Here is a 22223-nt window from a genome sequence, read left to right as displayed (position 1 = left end):
TTTTTTTGTGAGGAAGACCAGCCCTGCGATAACATCCGTTGCCAATCCTCCTCTTTTTGCTGAGGAAGATTGGCCCTGGGCTAACATCCGTGTCCATTTTCCTCTACTTTATATGGGACACTGCCACAGCATGGCTTGACAAGTGGTGCATCGGTCCACACCTGGGATCTGAACCTGCAAACCCTGGGCCACTGAACTTAACCACTACGCCACCAGGCTGGCCCCCCTAAATAATATATTTTAACTTAAAATATACAAATGGTACTAATCTTTGATATGGGACCAAGGCCTTTTCTCTGAGTATGTGGCCACTAATCAGAATTCTGTATCATCTTTGTTGCATAAAACACAGCTATTACCTATAATTTTCAGCTCCTGTTTCTTTAAAACCCAACCATAAGTTAGAGATACTTGAGAAGAGATCTGCACCTTTTCCTCCTAATCCTTTATAGTTGTCTTACCTAAATCTAATCCGTCAGCAGGTTGTTTTTAGTGACTTACCTTTATTGAGTTCTTTGAACACATTCTATTTTGTTTTTCATAGAAATAGAAATTCTCTTTTCAAGTTCATATTCATTGGTGTCACATTTAATTCAATTACTTAATGATAATAACAAATATGGTTGCCTTGATGGGAATGGTGAAACGACTCAGGAGCAGAAATGAGCAGACATGCAGAGAGCAGTCCACCAGTCATGAGCATCGTGTGTGGCCAGCATCATTCCGGTATTGTATCCACCAAGCGTAGACACTGATTGTGTGGGCAGCATCAATCATCATCTTGGACCAGGGCATTGAAGAGTCTGTTAATCCTAGGCAATCAAGGGGAGGTTAATCAAGAGAGCTTCTATTGTAACTATATGAAATTTTGTTTTAAAGCCAATTAAAGGTTTGTCCTTATCTGTGACTACTTGATATTTAGCTCATATCATACCATCAGTCCCTCTTTTGGACGAGTTATGTGGTAAATGTTATTATTGCTGTGGTGCCCTGTTTTTCTTCGTGGCACTTATTTCTACCTGACTTTACTTAATTACTTACTACTTACTTGATATCTGTCAGTCTCTTCCACAACTATGTAAGCTCCATGAGGCCTGGGTCTTGTCATGTTCACCTTTGTATCCCCAGAGCCTGAAACAGTGACTGTGTAGAAATGAGTGAAAGGTGACTATTTTCTTGGAGCACTTGTTTCAGCCCAATTTAACATTCGGACTTGTCCCCACCAAGATCTATTGATTTCCACTTTGAACAAGAAAGGAGGCCAGAGAGTATATACCGTCCACCTGTGCTGCTCCCTGACGGAGCTCCTGGTCTACTTTTCCAATCCAGTTCCTAAATCTCCTCCTGATTCCAGGGAGGGAGCCTGATGATTCGTGCTGATGAACCATAGATTGAATCATTAACAGGGTGAATCATTAACAGGGCCTTAGTCCTTTGATTTTGCCTTAAAAGATCAGAGCAGTGTTTCTCAACCTCGGCATTATTCACATTTTGGGCTAGATGGTTCTTTGTTGAGGGCAGGGGGGAAGGTGCCCTGTTCATTGTAGGATGTTTAGCAGCATCCCTGACCATTGCCAATGAGATGCCAGTAGCAACACCCCCCCGCCCAAGTTGTGACAACAAAAATGTCTCCAATCATTGCCAAATGTCCCCTGGGGGGTATAGTTTCCTCCCCTCCCCTGTTGAGAACTAGTGGTTTGAACTAGTCCTGTGATGACAAGTGGGACCCAAGGCCACACTAACAATGCTGTGGTAAATCCAGTTAATGACTTTTTGAACCTTCATTTCTGGTGTTCTCTTTATATCTGATTGTAATGTTCTCCAGACTTGTCTTTCACAGGCTTTATTCTGAGTTCAACTAGTCCTGTGTGGGTTTTTCTGGCTAAAATTCCTCAGGACAGATTACCACTCAGCTTTTCTTTCCTCAGACTGCCTGCAAGCCTCTTTCCAAGCTCATTTTTCTCAGTTGCCAGAATATTAGGCTCCTGGCTGTATTGCCAGCAGGAAAAGAAATTCTCTCCCCGTGACTAACAACATGGCAGTTTGTTGCAAGGCTGTTTGTTACCTGTTCCCCTTGCTCAGATGTGTTATTGAGGCAGCTGTCAGCTTTTTCTGCCTTTTCTCCATCTCTCCTCACCTTCCTGTTTTCCCTTTTCCTCCCACTGTTTCCATGGTGGCTCTTTGCTGGAGCCAGAGGACAAACTGCTGACAGGAACATCCCTTGAATATCTCTGCATCTGGACAGAGCCGTTGGCACTCTCCGTTGGCGGCTAAGCAACGCAAGGCTTGCCATATTTGTCTGTCTCCTGCTTAAGGCCCAAGAATTTGAATCTGCTCCAACATCTAAATGTTGTCGTTGTTAGGACAGAGTGCTGCCATAGTACCACAAGGCCAATATTAAACATGTTTATTTGGGTTCCATAGATTGATATTTTGATTTGTTACTCCTGCTCTTGCCTTCTCACACCTCACAGCTGCAAGATTGAGATAGGGGACGTAGAGTACATTTCAAAAGCCAAATAAGCTAGAATGTATAAACGATTTTTAAAAGATTTTTGTGTCTTTAACAAGCTTTAACAATTGTCTAAATATATTTTTTTCCTGATAATTTGTTGAGTCAAAGAATCCCTTGAGTTGGCCAACTGATGGTGGTTTCATGAAGTGCATCAAGAGTACCAATATTAAATAAGCAGGGAGAAGAGTTAGACCTGACAAAATCAAAGCATGTTCTCCTGGTTGTCTGATCAGGTAGCAGTTGAGTGAAGTGTATTTGTGGCATGGAGCCTTGTATAACGGAAAGAGCTGAATATGAGGCATGGCCAAAAACCAACTTTAAAATATACTAGAGTTTTTTAAGAAAATTCAAAATATGAAATAGTGTAGTGATTGTCATTCTTTTGTCAGCCAACATCAAGTTACCTCAAATGTTTTAGTAGAGTAAGTCTTTGGGGGGTGAAATTTGATGTTCACTCTGAGGCAGATGTTCAATTTGAAAAACACCAGGCTCCAGGACTTCTTTCTCATATGCCATCTTGCAGAATCACAGGCTGTGGTGAAAAACAGTGCAGCTCCATAACGCAAAAGCATAAATTCTCTGCCTTCGAAGGTCCTCGGAGCCCATCTACCAGTCCCAATCTAAGCATTTAGCAAGGCAGAGGAGGAATACTCTAATTGCGTTGATCTATTTCAATTACTGAGGCACACAATTGTTGGTAATTGATGAGTTTTTTCCCAATACCTCTTTACCTCATAAAATATGAAATTCATACCTTCAACCTTTATAGTATCAGGATATCTACCCACCCTCCCACCCACCCGGCCATTTCAATATGCACAGTTAATGAGTATTAAGTTAAAAAAAATAGCCTTAAAAGAATCAGTTTCATGGTGAATGCATCTAGTTAAGCAAGCCATTTAAACAACATTTTACTCGTGTGTAGCAGACCATTTTATAAGTTACTGATAGCTTTACAAGCCTGTGTTTCAGACAAGCTAATTGGTTGTCTCTGATGTGTTTGGTGCTCTCAGTCATTAACTCTCCTTCCTGTCTAGTACATACTTGACTAGCTCTCCTACATATAGACAGAACTTTTTAAGCAATCATATTCTATTGCCAGGAAAAAGTATTTCCTAGACAGGTTTCTTCCTACTTACCACATTTGCTTTCTTGAGTTAAAGGTAAATCCTCATTGATTTTATCTCAAACATGGAAGATACAGAATCAAGTATAATACCCTCAAAGTGCCTGGCACCAAAAATGAATGCTCTTTTGAAAGTGTGGACTAGATATGACTCTAGAAAGGAAAGAGAGAAGAGAAAAAGAAAAAATGACGTGCTGTTGAAACCTGGCTACCTCTGTAATTAATGACTAGGTTATTGAAAACTCCGATGCCTGCACCTGCACGCAAAGACGAGTGCACTGATGCTTCTCTTTCTGCATATGTCAGTGCTTTCCATTCTCTGAGATAAGAATTAGACGCTTTGTTTGGACACAGATTAAAGGAATAGCTCAAAACAGAGGTGTCCTATGGGTCTTGAGATTTCTGGAGTGGTTCTGTTTTCCATGATAGGTTGTTTACTTTTCTGTTTGCAAAACAATTCATTGCAGCTGCCTGTCGGCATGTGTATAATAGAGTTTAAACCTATTAGACCTACAGTTTTGAAACTGTTCCTGAAATCCCACCTCCTGCTTGAAACCTTGGCCTGATGAATTGGAAAGAGCAGTGACTTCTCTCCAATATTCAGTTTCCTTCCTTTACTAACATTTTAATATGGGATGAAATGTAAAATATAGTACATATTTTTTTTGAACTAGTTATGAGCCTTTTATTGTAAAGAGATGGAGATTTATAGGGTATTGTCTAGTAGTTTGAGGCTTCTTGAGAAAGAAAGGGTTAAGAAAGATATGATTAGAAGTCACAGATCTTTTTGGCTTAAATAAAACTATTAAAGCTTGTTAGGATGCTAAGGAAGTAGAAGATACAGTCTTTGTGAGGTGATAGAAAGAAGTTCAATCAATCCAGGAGTTAGAAAATTAAATAACTACAGTAAAATATAGTACATACTTTGTTTCCCTTTTCATTATAGTTTCTGCTCTGTACATTTGTTTAAAAAGAAATAAATGAGTGTCCTTTTTATGTTTGGGATTGTACTGGGTACATTAGAAAATACACATTATTTTTTTTTTCATTGTCTATGCCCTCAAGGAACTGAGAACTCATACACATGAAAAAATTAGAGAATAATTATCCAAATCTGGGTTATCCCAGTGAAAGTAGGATATCCTAGTGAATCTGGGTAAAAATGGAATTCACCAGACTTGTGGAAATGCTTCATCCCCACTGAGTCTTGATATCCTAACCCATTACTTTGTACAGTAATTACTTCTAATGACTGTTTTAAGGAGAAAGTAAAGGCTCATACAATTGAATTCATAATAGCCAAAAAGGAGAAACAGCCCAAATGTCCACCAGCTGATGCACATAGGTAAACAAAATGTGGTATATCCATACAATGGAATATTATTCAGCCATAAAAAGGAATGAGGTGTACTGATATATGCCACAACATGGATGAACCTTGAAAACATTAAGTGAAAGAAGCTGGCCACAAAAGGCCACATATTATCTGGATCCATTTATATGAAATGTCCAGAAAGGCAAATCCATAGAGATAGAAACAAAATTAGTGGCTGCCAGGGGCTGGGGGAAAGGGCACATGGGGAGTGACGGCTAATGGGTAAGGAGTTTCTTTTTTGAGTGGTGCAGGTGTTCTTGAATTAGACAGAGATGATGGTTGCAGAAGTCTGTGAATTTTCTCTAAACCACTGAATTGTATACTTTAAAAGGATGAATTTTATAGTATGCAAATTTTATCTCAATAAAAGAAAATTAAATGTCTGTAGAGCCAGATGGAAAAATGTTAAAATGTGTGCTAAAGAAATGCAAAATCCATTGGGGCCTGCCCGGTGGTGCAAGCGGTTAAGTGCGCGCACTCTGCTGTGGCAGCCTGGGGTTCACCGGTTCGGATCCCGGGTGTGCACCAATGCACTGCTTGGCAAGCCACGCTGTGGCGGCGTCCCATATAAAGTGGAGGAAGATGGGCACAGATGTTAGCCCAAGGCCAGTCTTCCTCAGCAAAAAAAAAAAAAAAAAAAAGAGGAGGATTGGCAGATGTTAGCACAGAGCTGATCTCCTCACAAAAAAAAAAAAAACAAAATCCAAGCAAGTAGTGGAGGAAATTATCTACAATCTTAGGAGGGGGTGTCCACTTCTGTGAGTAGACCAGTGAAGTAGGTAATGATCACTTGTGTCCAGGAGCAAACAATCCCCTTTGAAGACCAGGAGGTTCTTATTGTTATGGCAACTATTTTTGTTAAAAGCTTACCTATTTTTATAAAAGGCGTATTTTTATACATATGAGTGTCTTCAAAAATTTTGCCCTGGATATCTGTAGTTCCAATCTCATGTTTCAGCCCAAAAACTCTGTTTGAAAACCAGCCCAAGTTCAATGAGATGAGAACCTTTCATGGAATGGTAACCCATTTCATTTAGGATGGAAAGTTGTTTCCTTAATGAGAAAGTCTTTTTAAACCTGGAAAGTTGAACATTAAGAGTATAAAAATGATAAAATAATCAAACCTACAATATTAATTCTTCTCATTTAAAGTATATGTTATGTATAGAGCAACCTGGTAGATTGACTTTGTGATTATAATTTAAAATCTGTAAGTGATTTCAGAATTGGCCTCCTATGTAGAAAGATATGAGGATTTAGTTAAGTTTGTAAGTAGTATTACAATGTACCAGAACTTGAGAGTCATTGAATTTATAAATTTAATGGAAGAAATTTTTAAGAATTCTTACTGGAAAAAAAAAAAGAATTCTTTACTTGAGGATTTTTTTATTAGCCATTCTAAATGCCTAAAAAGAAAATTGAACATATTAAATTTATAAGTGGAGTTTTGAAATGTTTGAGTGGTTAATTAAACTAAGTTTATAAATGGACCTAAACAGTATTCAGCCTCCTGAACATATTGTTAAAATTTACCAGATGTAGAAATAGAATATTTAGATTTTTAAGTTGACTATAATAGTTTCAGAAAAAACTAGGCTTCAGACATTGTAAATTTAATAAATTTTGTATTCCTTTTTAAAACTGCAAAATAACAATACCTAGTATTGCTCTGCACTGAAAGCCATCCTTAAGGACAGCAAAACCTCAGACTGACTCAGGCCGCAGACCCTGTGCCCTGGCTAGTTCTCGTGGCCTTTAGGAAGTCTCCACAGGAAAGACCCCCAGGCTGAACGCAGGAAAAAATATGGCTTTGCTGAGAGATGACCCTTCTGCCTGCTAGACTACAATCCGAAGCATCTGAAATTGTATGTGGAGCCTGGCCAGGCTGGAAAAGCCAACTTCTCTGTCCCCCTAAAGTGTGAGCCAAAGTGGGGAAGAAGAGGCCTAGAAAGTGAGGTCATACTGAGGCCCCAAAAGGCGGCCACCCAGGCCCCTCCCAAGCACTCCTTGTGCCCCTGCTGGACAAAGCGGGAAGCTGCAGAATACTTTAGCCAGGGCTTGGCAATTTTTTTTCTGTAAAGGGCCAAATAGTAAATATTCTAGGCTTTGCGGGACATACTGTCTCTGTGGCAATTACTCAACTTCGTCATTGTAGCGTGAAACCAGCCATAGATAATACTTAAGGGAATAAACATGGCTCTGTTCCAATAAAACTTTATTTACAGGGAATTTATAGTACCTGGGTGCCGGGCAGGCAACCAAAAGTGGCTACTGTGACTTAGGTCCTTTCTGCTCTTAAAAAGTTTTTTCTATAACGTTAAGGCCTCCCCTTGAAGTAATAGGAGGATGTCAGCTGGGTCTTAAAATATGAGAGTATAGGCTGATCCTTTCCACCTGTGGATCAGGAAGCCTTGGGTTGAAAGTAGGAGTTGGAGGGAAGGACCGCGTGCAGGAGTCACTCCAGGCTGTAAAGGCCCTGGTAGAATAAATGCAGTGGAGGAGGGTGTGGACATGGGAATCCTGGGAATCTTTCATTGGTCCCCGAAGATGGGACGCATCTGTGCCTAATGAGTGTCTCTCACAGTGCTTGTCTGATAAGCAAGCTTTTTGGATAGGAGAATAAAACAAACCTCCCAGGCATATCAAAAAGAAAATAAATGCATTTTGTTCAGTGCTTCTAGGTTAAGAGATTAAGCAGAAAATCCGAATTGTTTACAGATCCCGAGGTCCTACCACCAAAGCAAATGGGATCATTTTATTTGACTTTTCTGGGACATGCTAAGTTCTCCTGTGCAATGGAAGACTGTGTTTCTGCATAATTATTGTCACAACATATAACATTCTCTACACATCAGAGGTTACTGCCTGGGCAAGAAGACGTCTAATAAGGGCGAGGCTCAATCGCAGGTCATAACCTGCAGGCATTTGTCTGGTTTTTAATTATTCCAAGGTCAGACAGGCTGCACTTTGCTTACGAAAGAAACCATCTTATCAGAGCTACACTCTTATATTACACCTACTGGTCTTGAAATCATTCATCCATTATAAATATGCACTCCCGAAGTAATATTGTGGTATTGGTTAACATCAAGTGGTCATGTTCCAGTCTCTATTAGTACTCAGGAGAAAAAAATGATATCTATTCTGTGTTGTAATATCTTTGGGACTATGGCAAATTGGTTTTACTTGTATTATTTATTTCTGCCTTTAATGACACATTTAGTACCTTTCTAAGGATTTCAAAATCCTGCAACCAGTACAATGAAAAAGGGAACAGCTGGTGCTGCTCTCTCTAGACTAACCTTTTCTTTGAACAAGCTGCCAAGAATGCACTCTGAAGAATCTTAATGATGCCTGCCACTTTATCTCCAGACCCCGTCCTGGAGCCATAGTGTGGGCAAAGTTCTCTCTGACTTTGGTGAAGGTTACCAAGTTAAGCCTGCTCCATGAGCTTCTGCAGTTAAGACAGCAAAGCTGGAGGGCCCCTTTGCAAACATACATACGAGATGTATATACTCAGTGGTGTGCTGGCAAGTGTTTAACAACTGACTCTCCAAAAAGAAAAAGTCCTGGTTTGTTGCTCTTGCAGATTTCCTTGGTGTGAATACTCCAAACCATGGCCAATTTCGTGACTTGTATGACTTGATGTTCTTGTGCCTGGAGTTGGAAAGAGAAGGCATACAATCAGCGTTTCAATACAAATGTTTTCCGCCAGTGTGACACATTAATACAATAAGTGTATCTGCTCTAGTGATTAAAATAAGGAGCTGGGATGTGGATGAGGAGAGTCCTGCTCCCTTTTTAACGGTCATGGACAATATCCTACCAAATTTCACAGTCTGTTCAGGCTCTCTTAGGATCCTCTTAATTGGAGCCCCTGGGGTAAATGTATTGTCCAGACCACACTTTTACCAAAGAGTTCAAAACCAATATGAACCTGTCTCAAAAACCGTCATTCATATAGTTCTTTGAAAAATACAAACTATGCAATGGACACGTTGTATGTTTAAAATGACAAGAAAGCCATAATGACTCCACTGGGTTCGAGATAGTGAACTGAGCCATGTTCTCTTGCGTCGTCCTCCACCTTGCCCTTCTAGCTATCAAATCCACAACTGCATTTCTTTTTCCTGGTTTTCTGTATTTTCTTCGCGATCCTCACCCTGTAGTCTCGACCATGCTCCGTCCTAGCTGCGGACGTATCCCTGTCAGTTTCAAGGAGCTGAGGTTGTCAACCTAGACTCCTTCATGAGACTGGGTTCGTTTTCCAGAGATGAAAAAAGAATGTGCCTTTATTTCTAAAGTTTCTTTTAACAGTCTTCTATCATTCAAATTGACTTATATGACTTAAGAAGTATTCTAAATAGTCATATCCCTCTTTATTTGAATCAATTGCTTTTTTTTTACTTCCGGTTGAACTGTAGTCAGAGTGCTATAAATGAGGAAAAAAGTCTTTGGTAAACTACAGTATTAACTGGTCTTTTATGGTCACTAAAAAGCCCAGGAAGGGGAGGACTTGTAGACTTATAATACAATGATGAAGACAGTCCCCTTGTCAGGCTGTTGTTTCTGTTTTGTTTTTGTTTTACAGTATCCTGCTCTGTTTGGTGGAACCCCATACATTGGCAAGTGCAGCACTGGCACAGGTGGCTCATTAAAGCACACTCATGCTGCCTTCGCACGCTCACCCATCTCGTTCAAGAAGTGGTGCTTGAATGAATGAAGTTATAGGAAGCCGACTTTCAGGATGCAGATTTCCAAAGCTCCTTATAGTGATTCTGACCCCACCCCAACCCACCCCAACCACCTCCTAAACTTAAGAGGGGTCCATTATAATCTGCTGGTTGTTCGCAGAGGGAGTACGTGTGTCGTGCATAGGTGGGGATCTGGGGAAGTCCGGGTGGAGCAAATATCCAGCTTCTGTCTCCAGTGGTGAACGTATGGAAGAATGAGCTAATGGCCCCAGACGGGGACAAGAGGTAGATGCATTCACATGGGCTAGAGCAGCAGTTCTCAGCAGGGGCAGAACCACCCCAGGTGGGATTCTGGATGGGGGTGGGAGGGCACTTTTAGTTATAGCAACAACTGGTTGCTGCTAATGGCGTTGAGTTCACTAGAACTAGGGGTGACATATTCTAGGATGCAGAGCCCAGCCCCATGCAGTAAAGAATTGTCACACACCCTAACTCTCTTTTTAATGTCTTGCCACACATTCATGTGGGTCAAAGTGTGGTTTATAAATATCTGAGCTCAAAACTTAACTCTGTGTCACATAAAAACACTAAGTAACCCCTTCTGGACTGTTCTATGCCCTGTTCCCCAGAGTGTTTAAAGGAAAATGAGGCCAACTCTGGGCACACACTCCTTACATGGTTTAATAACAAAAATAGGAAAAACAAGCAGCTTATCATTATAAATAAAATGAGGCGTGCAGGTTTTTGAAAAGGAAAGACCTGTTATTGCAGTTCAGAAATTATTTATGTGACTTCTAGAAATTTAGTCACAACAGGTTTGCAAGAATTGAAAATAAAATTTTCAAGTGTGAAGTAAGTCAAGATAGGGAAATCAGTGAGTATCATTACAAGCCCCTTTGAGGTCCTGAAATAGGAAAGGATTATTTTATTATTTCTCTACTCAGGGAAAAATAAAGGACGTCTCCTACCCAGTGAGTGGGTCTCCTGTGCTATGTAATGTCTCGCAGGTCTCACTGCTGCTACAAACATTAGCAGCAATGGGATGGTGCCGATTTGTCTGTTATATTAGAACTTTACCGCAAATGCAATGTGTGAATAATGGAATGCAGTAATGCAAATCACCTGGCAGTGCAGGAGTGCAGAAGGGCTCTGATGACTTGGCTAAAATAGGTTGGCTACTTGTGGTAGCTCTGTTTTCCTATCTCTAGGGTGGACACATGGCCACTAACAAATGCCCACTCTTTGTGGCTTTCCCCAAAATAGCTAAATGACCACAGGTTGCCAGGCAGCTGTATTCTGATGTCATTTTCCCAAGTGCCATCTCCAGAAGCCAGTGTGAAACAATCGCCATCTCCTGATTCCAGCAGCTTCCAGTTCACCATGACAGTTAAGTCAATAAAGTATTCAGAAGACTTAGGTTCATTTCCTCTTAAGTCATTTTTAAAATTTTTATCTTGATGAGAAAATAACCTCTAAAGAATTATGTCCCTCATACAAAATAGATCCTTACATCATAGGCAGTTTTTTTAAACCATAAAAATGATATCAGATGTAAGCATATGATTTATGTTGGTCAAACTTAAATAACCTTCTTTAAATTATATGTCAGCATATAGAAGGACAAAAAAGCTATGGTGGACAAATCAAATATGGTTATGAGTAGATTTTATTGTAATAATACAGAGGAGATAAAATTTGAAGTTCAGGTTAATATAGGAAAACAAAATAAAACTGTTGTCTTAAAGGAAAAAGTTCAAGCCAGAGCATTAAGTCTTCATTTTATCCTCTCTTGTATCGTACTCTGTTTCAGAAACATGAAACTCTGGGTGATGAAAAGCTACGTTCTAGCGGCAAACACAGTCCCTCACTGTGTTTGAAGATCACTGGAATGCCAAACTTGTTTTAAAATTGATGTTATAAATGTAGAGCGGTATGGAATCATTTGGATACCGGTAGGGTGGATATGGCAGGGTTAGATACCCACTTAGCTTACGGGTCTGAAAATCTCAGGTTACCCAGCCATACTTGTCAGCTTAACACCAGTAGCCTCCTTTATCTGGTGACCACCCTGTAATCGAAGCTTCCATTTCCTTCTCATGTTTAATATTAAGCAGGGACAACTTCTGAACCATAACTACCTTCAGACATCTTCATTATCTTCCAAGTGTGCCTTTGTGATAGACTATATTTTCAGTTGCCTAGAAACCAACCTAATGGGTAGCTAAAAACCTCACTCTTTTTTTGTGTCTGGTCCGTATTGCAAAATATCAAAAATTATATTTTGTGATTATTTAAATCTAACATTGTTTTCAAATTAGCTGTTAATATGCTACCAGGATCATATGTCTTTTTTGTGTGTGTGTTGTTTTTTGTTTTTTGTTTTTATAATTTTATTTATTTTTCCCCCAAAGCCCCAGTAGATAGTTGTATGTCATAGTTGCACATCCTTCTAGTTGCTGTATGTGGGATGCGGCCTTAGCATGGCCAGAGAAGCAGTGCATCGGTGTGCACCTGGGATCCGAAGCCAGGTCGCCAGCAGCAGAGCGCGCACACTTAACCACTAAGCCACGGGGCCGGCCCCAGGATCATATGTTGATCTGCTATATACTCGCTGTATTAGTCTTTTTCTTTATTTTTTTTTTTTTAAAGATTGATTTATTTATTTATTTTTCCCCCCAAAGCCCCAGTAGATAGTTGTATGTCATAGCTGCACATCCTTCTAGTTGCTGTATGTGGGACACGGCCTTAGCATGGCCGGAGAAGCAGTCCCGGGCCGCCAGCAGCGGAGCGCACACACTTAACCACTAAGCCATGGGGCCGGCCCTTTTTCTTTATTTTAATATAGAAATAAAGCCACCGGTCGTCTTCCCAGTTACTAGCAATACTTAAAATGCTGTCCTTTTAGATTTGAGGTTAGAAAACATGGCAAGGGTACAACTTCCTTCATCGTAAACACAGGGGTTCCCATTTCTACACTCAGTGGTGCAGTGTGAAGCCTCACTTTGTGGGAGAAGCAAGGAGACTAACATCTCTGATTTTAAACTCTTAAGAGCAGCCAACTCCTTCTAGAGTAGACTTAACGGGTTCCCCACCTGTCACTCCTGCCAACTTTTCTCTCCCCCTGCTGGCTGAGGGCTCCCTGGTCTGCTGACTGGCAGGTTCTCCCTCAGTGGGGCAGGGTTGGTCCCTGGTGCTGGCTATTGCACAAGCAATTTCAGATTCTCTTGGAAGTAAGTGGTTTTCAGTGCCCTAAAGAAAAGAAATGGAAAGAATGGAGTTTACATTTTCCATGAGGGAGAATCTTCTTAACAACGTGATCTGTAAAATACCTTGGGCAAAAATTGTTCTGAAGTTGTGTACCCATTTTCTGATCTGTAAATGAGATTTTCATTACTCTTCAGAATCAAAATTAATAAGAATCCTTCCATTCTCACAGGCTTCTTTTTAGTAGTAGTAGTAGTATTTATTATTAATTTGCAGACATCTATAGGAGGACTTTTGAGACACACTTGTACTATAAAATGTTAGTGTATTTGTGCTTCCTAAATTAGCATAAAAACTTAGTATCTTACCTATATTTTCTTGCTTACATGGAAAAAAGTGTACACACATTTTAATACCACTTTGGATAGTGCATCTCTGCTGTTAACAATAGTCTAGTGCTTGCGATGACTAAGACAAAATGAGAGCACACTTGGGAATGGCATAAGGCTGAGACACTTTTTTTTTCTGGGTCAGATATTGACTAAGACCTTGGAATTTTCCATGGCACATGGGGTTTAATGAAATTTGTTGACCACGAATGTCTTGGAACAATGCCTCTTCTGATGTTGTTAGTGACTGTATTTTATGTTATGTAAACCTTACTGGGTTATAAATACGATGGTCTTTTCATGTGTGATGGTGTGTGAATGAGGAGCTTCATAAACTTGATACTTTATCATACCCTTTAAGAGAAGATCATCAATGCTTCTGGAAGTCATAATCATTTGGTATTTATTCAAAGTCAGGAGTTGGTAATCCTGGATGCTGTTAGTATCGTAGCCTGTACACTAAGAGTGACTGTGACTGGTTAGTAATCTTATTTTGTCTTATGTTAGTAACAGGTTTTTAAGATAGCAAGTGTTCTACCCCACATACCAGCTAAGGTCTTGATTTTTCCCTTCCTGAAGATTCAGGACTGGGAGAAAAAAAGGCTGGGAGACTTTATATATGTATGTATATTTACAAGTTTATATATGCATTTACATACACTTGGTTTCTATCCTCTATCCTCAGAAATGCTTTCCCAGATCTCAGAAATAGATACTAGAAACTTAAGAGAGAGAGAAAAGATTGTTTAAATTGTATTTTTTGTTGTGTATGTGTTTGACGGTCAAAATAATTGGGTCTTGAGCCACTGATCCAGTACATTCTGTCGGTTGTTACCAGTGTCCTAAGTCAGTATGTAGTGAAAGCTGCCTTGCCAGAGTTCTTTTGATGGAATTGAATCTTTTTGGTGTCTGCAGTGTACTTTGCCCTATGCTATAGTACATGTAATTCTTTCGTAGCCTCCATCAGACCTCCCATGCTGATAAGTGCATGGATGGAATGGTGGCTTGCAGGCGGGTCATTCACCCCTAAAGAAAACACTCCCAGGTCACAACATATACCCCATGTTATAACAACAGCTGTGGATGGGATTCTAGAAAGTCCTAGGCATCACAGTTCATACAAGTTCCTCTTGAAATCCCCCTACTTCATCACTCAAAATTTTGGAATGAGAACAGTTCTGATATAATTAATAACATATTTATCTTTTCTCCCCCTCTAAAGGTCAAAAAATATTTTGAACTTGAACCACTTGCACGTGGAAAACGCTGGATTCTGCAGCCCTGCTCGCTGGATGACATGGATGCACTGAAAGATAGCTTCTCTCAGCTGATAAATTTGTTAGAAGAAAAAGACCATGAAGCTGTAAGAATGTGAATCTGGCAAAGACAACGGGTTCCCAAAAGGCCTTGAACCTATCATATTAGTTTCTCATTTTAATTTTATTTTGGTATCAAGACTATAATGGCTTCAGTATCTATTTTCCACTAGTTATTTCAGGCTCTCATCTCTCTTATTAAGTGAATATTCTGTAAATCAGGTGAATTATCATCGGCATTAACGTCAAGTACGCACTACTGAGAGAGAATTTATTCTCTGTTTACCACTAATTATCTTCACCGCATGTCTCTTCCTTCTGTTGTTCTAAGCGTCTCTTCTATACTCTGCTAAAATGGATGGAATTCGTGGCTCACGGAAATTAAATCCCTTATGAAGGACTCAGGGAGACTCAGAACCTTGACTCATTTTCCCTGGGTTTGGGGTAGAGTGCTGTGTGACTGGGACTTCCCGAAATATGTATATCATTTTCAAGATCTCTTGGGGTTTTTATTGTATTTTATTATGTCTTATTTTATTTTTTGGTTTTTTATATATAGGCCTTATCGAATATGAGAGAAAAATGCACACCAAAAGCTTCAATTACCTTATAAAAAAGAAATATCCTGCCATAGTAAAATTAACTTCAAAGAGCTTAAAGATGCATAATGTTTCCTTGACGACATCTGAAGTCTCACTCTCTTCTCTCTTTTAAGAGCAAAGACATTGTTTTAATTTTTGAGAAGAGTTAGAGGAAATTAAGGCACAATGCACACATCACTGGTTACTATGTCATCAAGTCCTCAAATATTTTTTTAATGGAAAGATTACCCTGCATAAAATCAAGCTGCAACATAATATAGGTATCTTTTTCTAAAAGTCTTAAGTATTTGATTGAAAGAGAGAAAATAATTTTTAAAATAGTAGGTAAAATTTTTAAAAACAGCCAAATGAAGTATAGTTTGTACTGGCTAGGGTTTAAGCTGGCATGGATTTGACAAAGATAACAAAGACAGAATCATCTATATATTCATTCATTAAGTGCTAATGTCGTTTAATGGAGTCTGTTAATGTCTCCATCTAGTAATTAAAGGTCTATCAGTATTTCTATTATAAACCTCTATTTTCAGGGGTTTCAATGTGCCCTTAAAAATGTGCTGGGGCTGCAGCAAGTAAGTAATTTTAGGGCCCAGATTTAGTCTTTAGAACTAATTTTTTTTTCATTTAATTTAAATGATAAAATTACTAGAGATAAATGTACAGTTTTACTAAAGTTTGGCACCTGTGATCTTTTCTAAATCAGGAATAATCAATGGATATTGAGGTTTATGGATGAAGTGCTCTTTGGCATATTTTGTAGATTTTTGACCACTTAAAATACAAAGTGGCCAAATGTTAGAAAACTGCTCCCTTCACCTGAGCAATAAAAACATGTTTGTAATTTTTAGGCAGCATAGACTTTGTCCTGAATATCACAGACTCACACTCTTGCAGGGTGATGTAACACCTTGTAATTCTCCAGAAGAGATACGTCATTCAAATACAACTTTTGTGATTTAATCTTGTAGCTGGCTTTTAATGAAATCATTACCTTTGAAACATCGAACACCTCGTTAAGCTTTTTTTTAATGAAATGGATCAAAAAAGATTCATATTCAATTTTGTCTACAGCATCCTTGAATATTTTTACACTATGTAATCCGTGAGCAGCACAAAACTTTTACTCCAATGACTGGTTACACAATTCCTGCTTTTATTTTGTCCCGTTGTGCTCATCTCCTATGAAAAATAAATGATTATTAGGCTTTGCTTTCTCTGTAAGTTCATTAAATGGAGAATGTTGTCTTTTTAAGATACTGTGGCTGAGTGCTCCTAAGCCATCTGTTAAATGACTTCCTGTTGTCTGTGTGTGTGTTCATGTGTGCGCCAGTGATGGGCTTCTTCTCAGACCCACGACTGTCTGCAGTGTCTCAGCCGTCAGAATGAAAACATTATCAATCAGTACCCAACAACAGCTGTTTTTGACAAGTTTCTGTCTGACGCCTAATGCTTTACAACTGTCAATAAGGCTCCTCCTTTGTCTGGCAGTTCGGAGCTCGCCGTCTTGCTGCTTCCGTGTGGCATCCTGTCCTTGTAACCCTAGAATTTGCCATGTTTTGGAAATCCACAAGAGGGGGAGGGGAGGGGGCTGGGACGGGCATGTGTGGGTGGGTGGTGGGTGTGCATATGTGTCGTGTTCCTACTTCATGTAAAGTGCCACAGGTGGCTTAGTTTGCATATTCAAATATTATAGAGGAAAAACAGTCTGTTATGTATTTCTTCACTTAGCTTCTTGTTATATTTATGGAAGTTACCAGTTTTTGTACCTTCTTAGCTAAAGCAGTTGCCTTTTTGTAATGGCAATTAATTTATATGACAAAACTTTGTATCTACTGTAGTTTACAGTATTGGTTGCTAATTAACTGCCATATTGCCCTGTCTTTCTATTAAAAAAAAAAAATACTGTGTCTACACTTAGAGGTTAACAGATTCATGTGGACAGTTGCCAGGCAGGAAGAACTCGTATTGTCCGTGATTTATATATGATTTCCACTGTCTTCAAATGAAAATAAACGCTGAGTAGAATTGATGTTTTTGGACTGACTCCTTTCAGTGTTAGCATTTGGGAGTCCCAGATTTCTGTTTACATTTGTGTTGCCTGTTTAAGTCTTCAAAATAAGTTCTGCTGCTCTTGGGTCAAAACAATGATTAATTCGCATTTCCTTTGAAGCTATTGTGAAAACCTCTAAAAGACCAAAAAAAAAAAAAAAAAAGCTAGTGTCTTCCAGTTGGTTTGTCTTCAGCACAATTTACTTTCATTGGTGCCATTCCTTCAGAATGAGCGAGCAGAGTCGAGATGTTAAGTAAAGTGTCATCCTTCAATCAAAGTATCGTTTTATAATATTTGCTGTAAAAGCAACTTTCTGAGAATGGCTGGTGCAATGAACTATTTCCTTCAATGGTGGTTGATGTCCTTAGGAAATAAGTAAATATTTTTCAGTGACTCAAGAGGATATACTGTGTATTCACAGGTCCATCCTTGAGGATGAGAGTTTTGTATAAAAGACAAAAAGAGTGAGAAAGAAAAATAAAACGATAGGTGGATGGAAGAGGAGAGAAAGAAAAAGGAAAAAAACATACAATAAAAGATGAAAAATTCAAATCCCAGCTCTTATTTGATCCCAAATGCAACATTATCCTGACATGTATTATTTGGCTTCACAGAGAGCTTGCAACACTTCACTTCTAAGCTGGGTTCCAACCTACATTCGTGGTCTTGTTTCCAAGGTTGGCAATTAGCAGTTATCAAGTTCCTAAGCATCTCAGACCTATCCAAGCAAATGTGGGCAGAACTATAAGATTTTGAAGCAAATGGGGTTTTCTTAATGTCCAGATGGAATATTCAAATGTGAATGGAAATCTAACATTCATGCCTGGCTTCATCCTCTTTATAATTTTAGAGTGCCTTTTCATTAACCTCCTGACCTAATGGTGCAAACAGAAAGGAAAAGGTCTGTGGAGGGGGCGGGAAGTGGGAGGTGCCCTTTGGGATCCCTCATTCTCACTGCCTTTGGAAGGGAGGATCTGTCTTCTGTTATGCAGGAAATTATAGATTCCCTGCCTTCTCTTTCCCTTCGCCTGGGCCCTGGAGATCTGAAGTTCTTGCTGTGAAATGCATTATCACATCACTTTGGGGATTCCTGGCTCCCAAGGGTTCACAACTTTTGGTCTTCACTGAGTCAGCATGATTAAATGATTTGCATCTCAGGGTTAAATGTTTCCAACTCAGATGCATGAAGTGACTGATGAGCCCACGTTTTGGCACTCTACCCCACCCCCCTTGCACTGATTTAGGAATATGAAAAGGATCCCTTGTAAGACCCAGAAGCCTCAGATGGGATATCAGTTTCCCCTCCCCTTTCCCATTCTCTTTGAATTCAAATCTAAATGAAAAACTTACTTTCTGCCTAGGTCAGAGCTGGAAATTCTGACGTCCCATCCTGGGGGTTCATCTGTTTGTGACAAACCCTTCATAAAGGGACTTTCAGTGAAACCAATGCAAAGAATGTAAAAGGCACCAAGGAGAATCTCGCCAACGTATGCCTTGTCTAGCATCCTCCTTTCCTTACAAAACAGAGTGCAGTAGAAAGTGAATGATTTTTCAATCAGATTGTCTCTACATTCTCATGTTGCATTCCACCTCTGCTCCACGAGGCCGCTCTATTCCCTGGGTGCCGTTTAGAAAGGCCACCTACAGTGTTCTTAGGCTTTGCTTGCCCCCACCCTTCCATGCTCTGCTTAAGCAGGGAGTTTCCATGGGACACTCTATATGAATCATCACTTTTTACAAGAAAGTAATTCAGGCTTTGTGATTTAAAGCAACTTCACTTACCCTATGTACCTTGAGAGGTCACTGGTACCCTGTTTGGAGAATAAGGAAGGACACTCCTCAATTTCATGCCTTGCTAGGCTCAGCCAGGTTTATGACCCGGTCTGACTCCTGACCCCCCACTGCCCTAGTAGACTTTTCCACAACTACGGACCAACTTGGAAACAGCCATCAAATTGCACTTTTAAAAAATGATCTGCAAACTACCAAAGAATAATGAATTTCTTTTTTTTTTCCTTTTTCAAAAATCTCTCCTTCTTACTCTGATGCTCTCAAAATATTCTACACAGATATTTCAACTGCTTCTTTCTAGCAGCAACATTCCAGCCATGGGGGTGACTCGGCAGTGTTGTCCCCAGAGAGGAAAGCTGGCTCAGATGCATGGGGACAGGGTACACACTGACAAATGAAAATAAGCCTTGAATAAGAATCGGGTTCCCCAGTCTCCCTCATTTCCCTGTTTCCTCATGGGATGTGGGGAGGTGGGGGATCTGGTCAGTTCAAAAAAGCCTAAGGTCACTTACATCACAGGCAACCCTTCCTGTAGGTGTGAAGTCCAGCCTAGAATGCCGCAACCTTCGCTGACAAGTGATTCATTGAGACAAAGGCTGGAGTTCCAGCATCAAACAGATGTCAGACGAAACACCAAACACCTATAAATGATGCAAGCACTGGAATGACTGGAAGACCTGGCCTAATGATGCACTCCATGTCTGGACAAGCTTACAGAAGACATAGGTGGCGGGGAGGGGGCGAGGGAACTGTTTTTAAATGGAGCCTGTGAAAAAGGCTGTTTCTGGAGAGAGAAGTGAAACCACGATTCTCACCTGAGAGGCTCATGTTGAGATGAATGATTTCTGGCTTGTTTGTGTATAATATACGGAAGGGTCAATAAGAAAAATGCAAGTCAAGGGCACCCTGAAGGCCAGACTGGTGTGATATGATATTAAATCATTAGACATATAAATATCAGAGTAAATTAAAAATGAGAAGATTTCGTTGGAACGGAAACTGCTCACCAAAAGGCAGAGACAGGAATGCAAACAGTAAGTCTGGCTGTCATTCTCTATAATCTGGAGCAAGTCAGGCTCGGCTCTGGACCTTCTCTGGTGGTTTTACAACTTTCTAGACATGGGGTGTATCAACCCAACACTTTTATTAAGCAGCTTCGACAGGACTTTTCAGAGGACAGCTTGTCAAGACTCAACTTACCATTGTCCTTTTTACAGGTTTTATCTCACTATTGGAACTTTTGGTTTTAATAATTTGGGTGTTTTAATTCATTCATTCAGTGTGTTTTTGTTGAACATCCACTGTGTACCAGGCATTGTGTTAGATGCTTGGGATACAGCAGTAAACAGGTCCCTACTTCGTAAGACTTTAATTTCTATAACACTGGTTAAGTTGGATTATGTCTATGACCCTAGAGAATTTTTTTATTTGGGAGTCATTTTGTTATATTAAAATTGCAATTTGAGTCTCTTGAGTTTTAAATATTTTTTCTTGGTCCTAATTCCTGGTTTTCAGCCTGCTAATTTAAAATTGTCTTTGAATGCTGTTTTGTTTCTTTTGAGACCATTAATAAAACTAGAAATCTAAACAAATAAAACAGAAAAGGCTTTGCCCCTTTTTAGCATCTTTCTAAATAGAACTCTGTAAAGCTAGCACCTTTTATTCTGCTGTTTTACTGCCACAACAACGAAGCATGTGTCTAGCACACAAAAGTGCTTCCAAGGTGCCGAACCAAACTCTGAGTCACCTACTGTTCTTTTCATCTCCTCTGTATTCAAAGGGCTTTACCTCCCTCTCTAGAACAGCTTGGTCTCATCCTTCTGTCTGTTGATCTGACAAATGATCTATATTTGAAATATAATGTTGAATGTTGACTCTCCAAGAGAAAATTCTTATTCAGTGGCAAACTCTTGTGTTTTATTCCACCTAGGAGTAAAGGCTGCTGTGTAGAAAACATGCCACAATTCACATGCCCAGACAGAGGCAGTAACCTGTAAGCCATAGAACCTCCTGGACTTGTTAACTAGTCAGGTGGCAGTGACTTTCAGCTGAGTTTCAGGAGGCTGCTTTGTTTTCCTCTCATTGAAGATTGAGAACTTGGGGTGACTCCTTTAAGCCCATTATTTATTCCAAGATGGTACTTGGACAAAGTTGGTCCTGTAGCAGGAATTGAGGCAATGTGGGTTTAGAATGCTTTTGCAAAATCTGTACCAACGCCATTGTCATTTCCTTGAACACGTAAAGTCCGTACTATTCTTCCCTCACCAGCCCTAAGTCCCAAGATAGACGTGCCTCTCAGAAAACCACAACGTATCCCTCTGTAGTTTACCGGCCTGAGTGTCCAGGTAGGATCACAGAATAAGCTGAAACAGAAGCCTATCTATTTCCATTCAGTTTGTTAATTTCAAGCCATCCCAAATTTTTAGGTGAAACAGCAGGATCCAGTGAAGTCACATAATACCAGAGATTAATTAAAATGTATGGTTTGTAATTCGAGGTTCTGCCCCTAATGAAATAATGGATCTGGGCAATGGTCATCAGTGTCTGCTAACATCAGAAAGAGGGAAACAACCAGGCAATATGTGCTTCCTGACAACAGTGTACAGTACCACCTATGAGGTATTCTTGCCAAAAAAAATGGAACCTGAATCTGACCAAGCCTCTAGATTTAGCTACCAGTTTGCAGAAAGTACAGGAACACAGAAATATGTTAAATCACATTGGTGGTACAATAATTTAAATTCAGACTATTGGAAACTCAACTGGACATCTAAGTTGGTTTCTGAAATAAATGGCAAGAAGGAAAAAAGAAATAGAAGGAAAACCTATAAGGAAACATATAGATTAAGAGAATCTTAAGAGCTCTATCAAACAGTTGCAGAGTAAGGACCTTATTTGGATTTTGATTCCAACTACCAAAATATAAAAGAATAAAATTGGAGAAAATTAGAGAAACTTAAACAGTTACTGAATATTTTATGAATTAAGGAATCATTGATTACTAGGATATTTTAGGTGTGATAGTGGGATTTGTGGTTGTGTATTTTTTAAAGGAGTCCTTATCTATTAATGGCACAGACTGAGTTATTTATGGATGAAATATTATGATGCTTGAGATTTATTTCAAAATTATTAAGTAGAGAACAGAAATAGGTGGGGAAATA

At 39.6% G+C, this 22223-nt stretch overlaps 1 protein-coding gene across 1 annotated transcript in view; it reads left to right on the top strand.

Annotated features, from left to right (window-relative positions):
* ARL15 (ARF like GTPase 15) overlaps nt 1-16423 on the top strand; it is a 415164-nt gene extending 398741 nt beyond the window's left edge. The window contains exon 6 of the mRNA XM_087443271.1: nt 14526-16423. Coding sequence (XP_087299397.1) covers nt 14526-14678 — 153 coding nt within the window. The 3' untranslated portion in view covers nt 14679-16423. The remainder of the gene's footprint in view (nt 1-14525) is intronic.
* The last annotated feature ends 5800 nt before the right edge of the window (nt 16424-22223 follow it).

The sequence above is a fragment of the Ceratotherium simum genome, chromosome 18 (assembly GCF_057802395.1).
Source record: "Ceratotherium simum simum isolate JZ-2026a chromosome 18, ASM5780239v1, whole genome shotgun sequence".
Lineage (NCBI taxonomy): Eukaryota > Metazoa > Chordata > Mammalia > Perissodactyla > Rhinocerotidae > Ceratotherium > Ceratotherium simum.
Note: the sequence above shows the minus strand (reverse complement) of the source record. Positions and strands in the feature narration are given on the sequence as shown.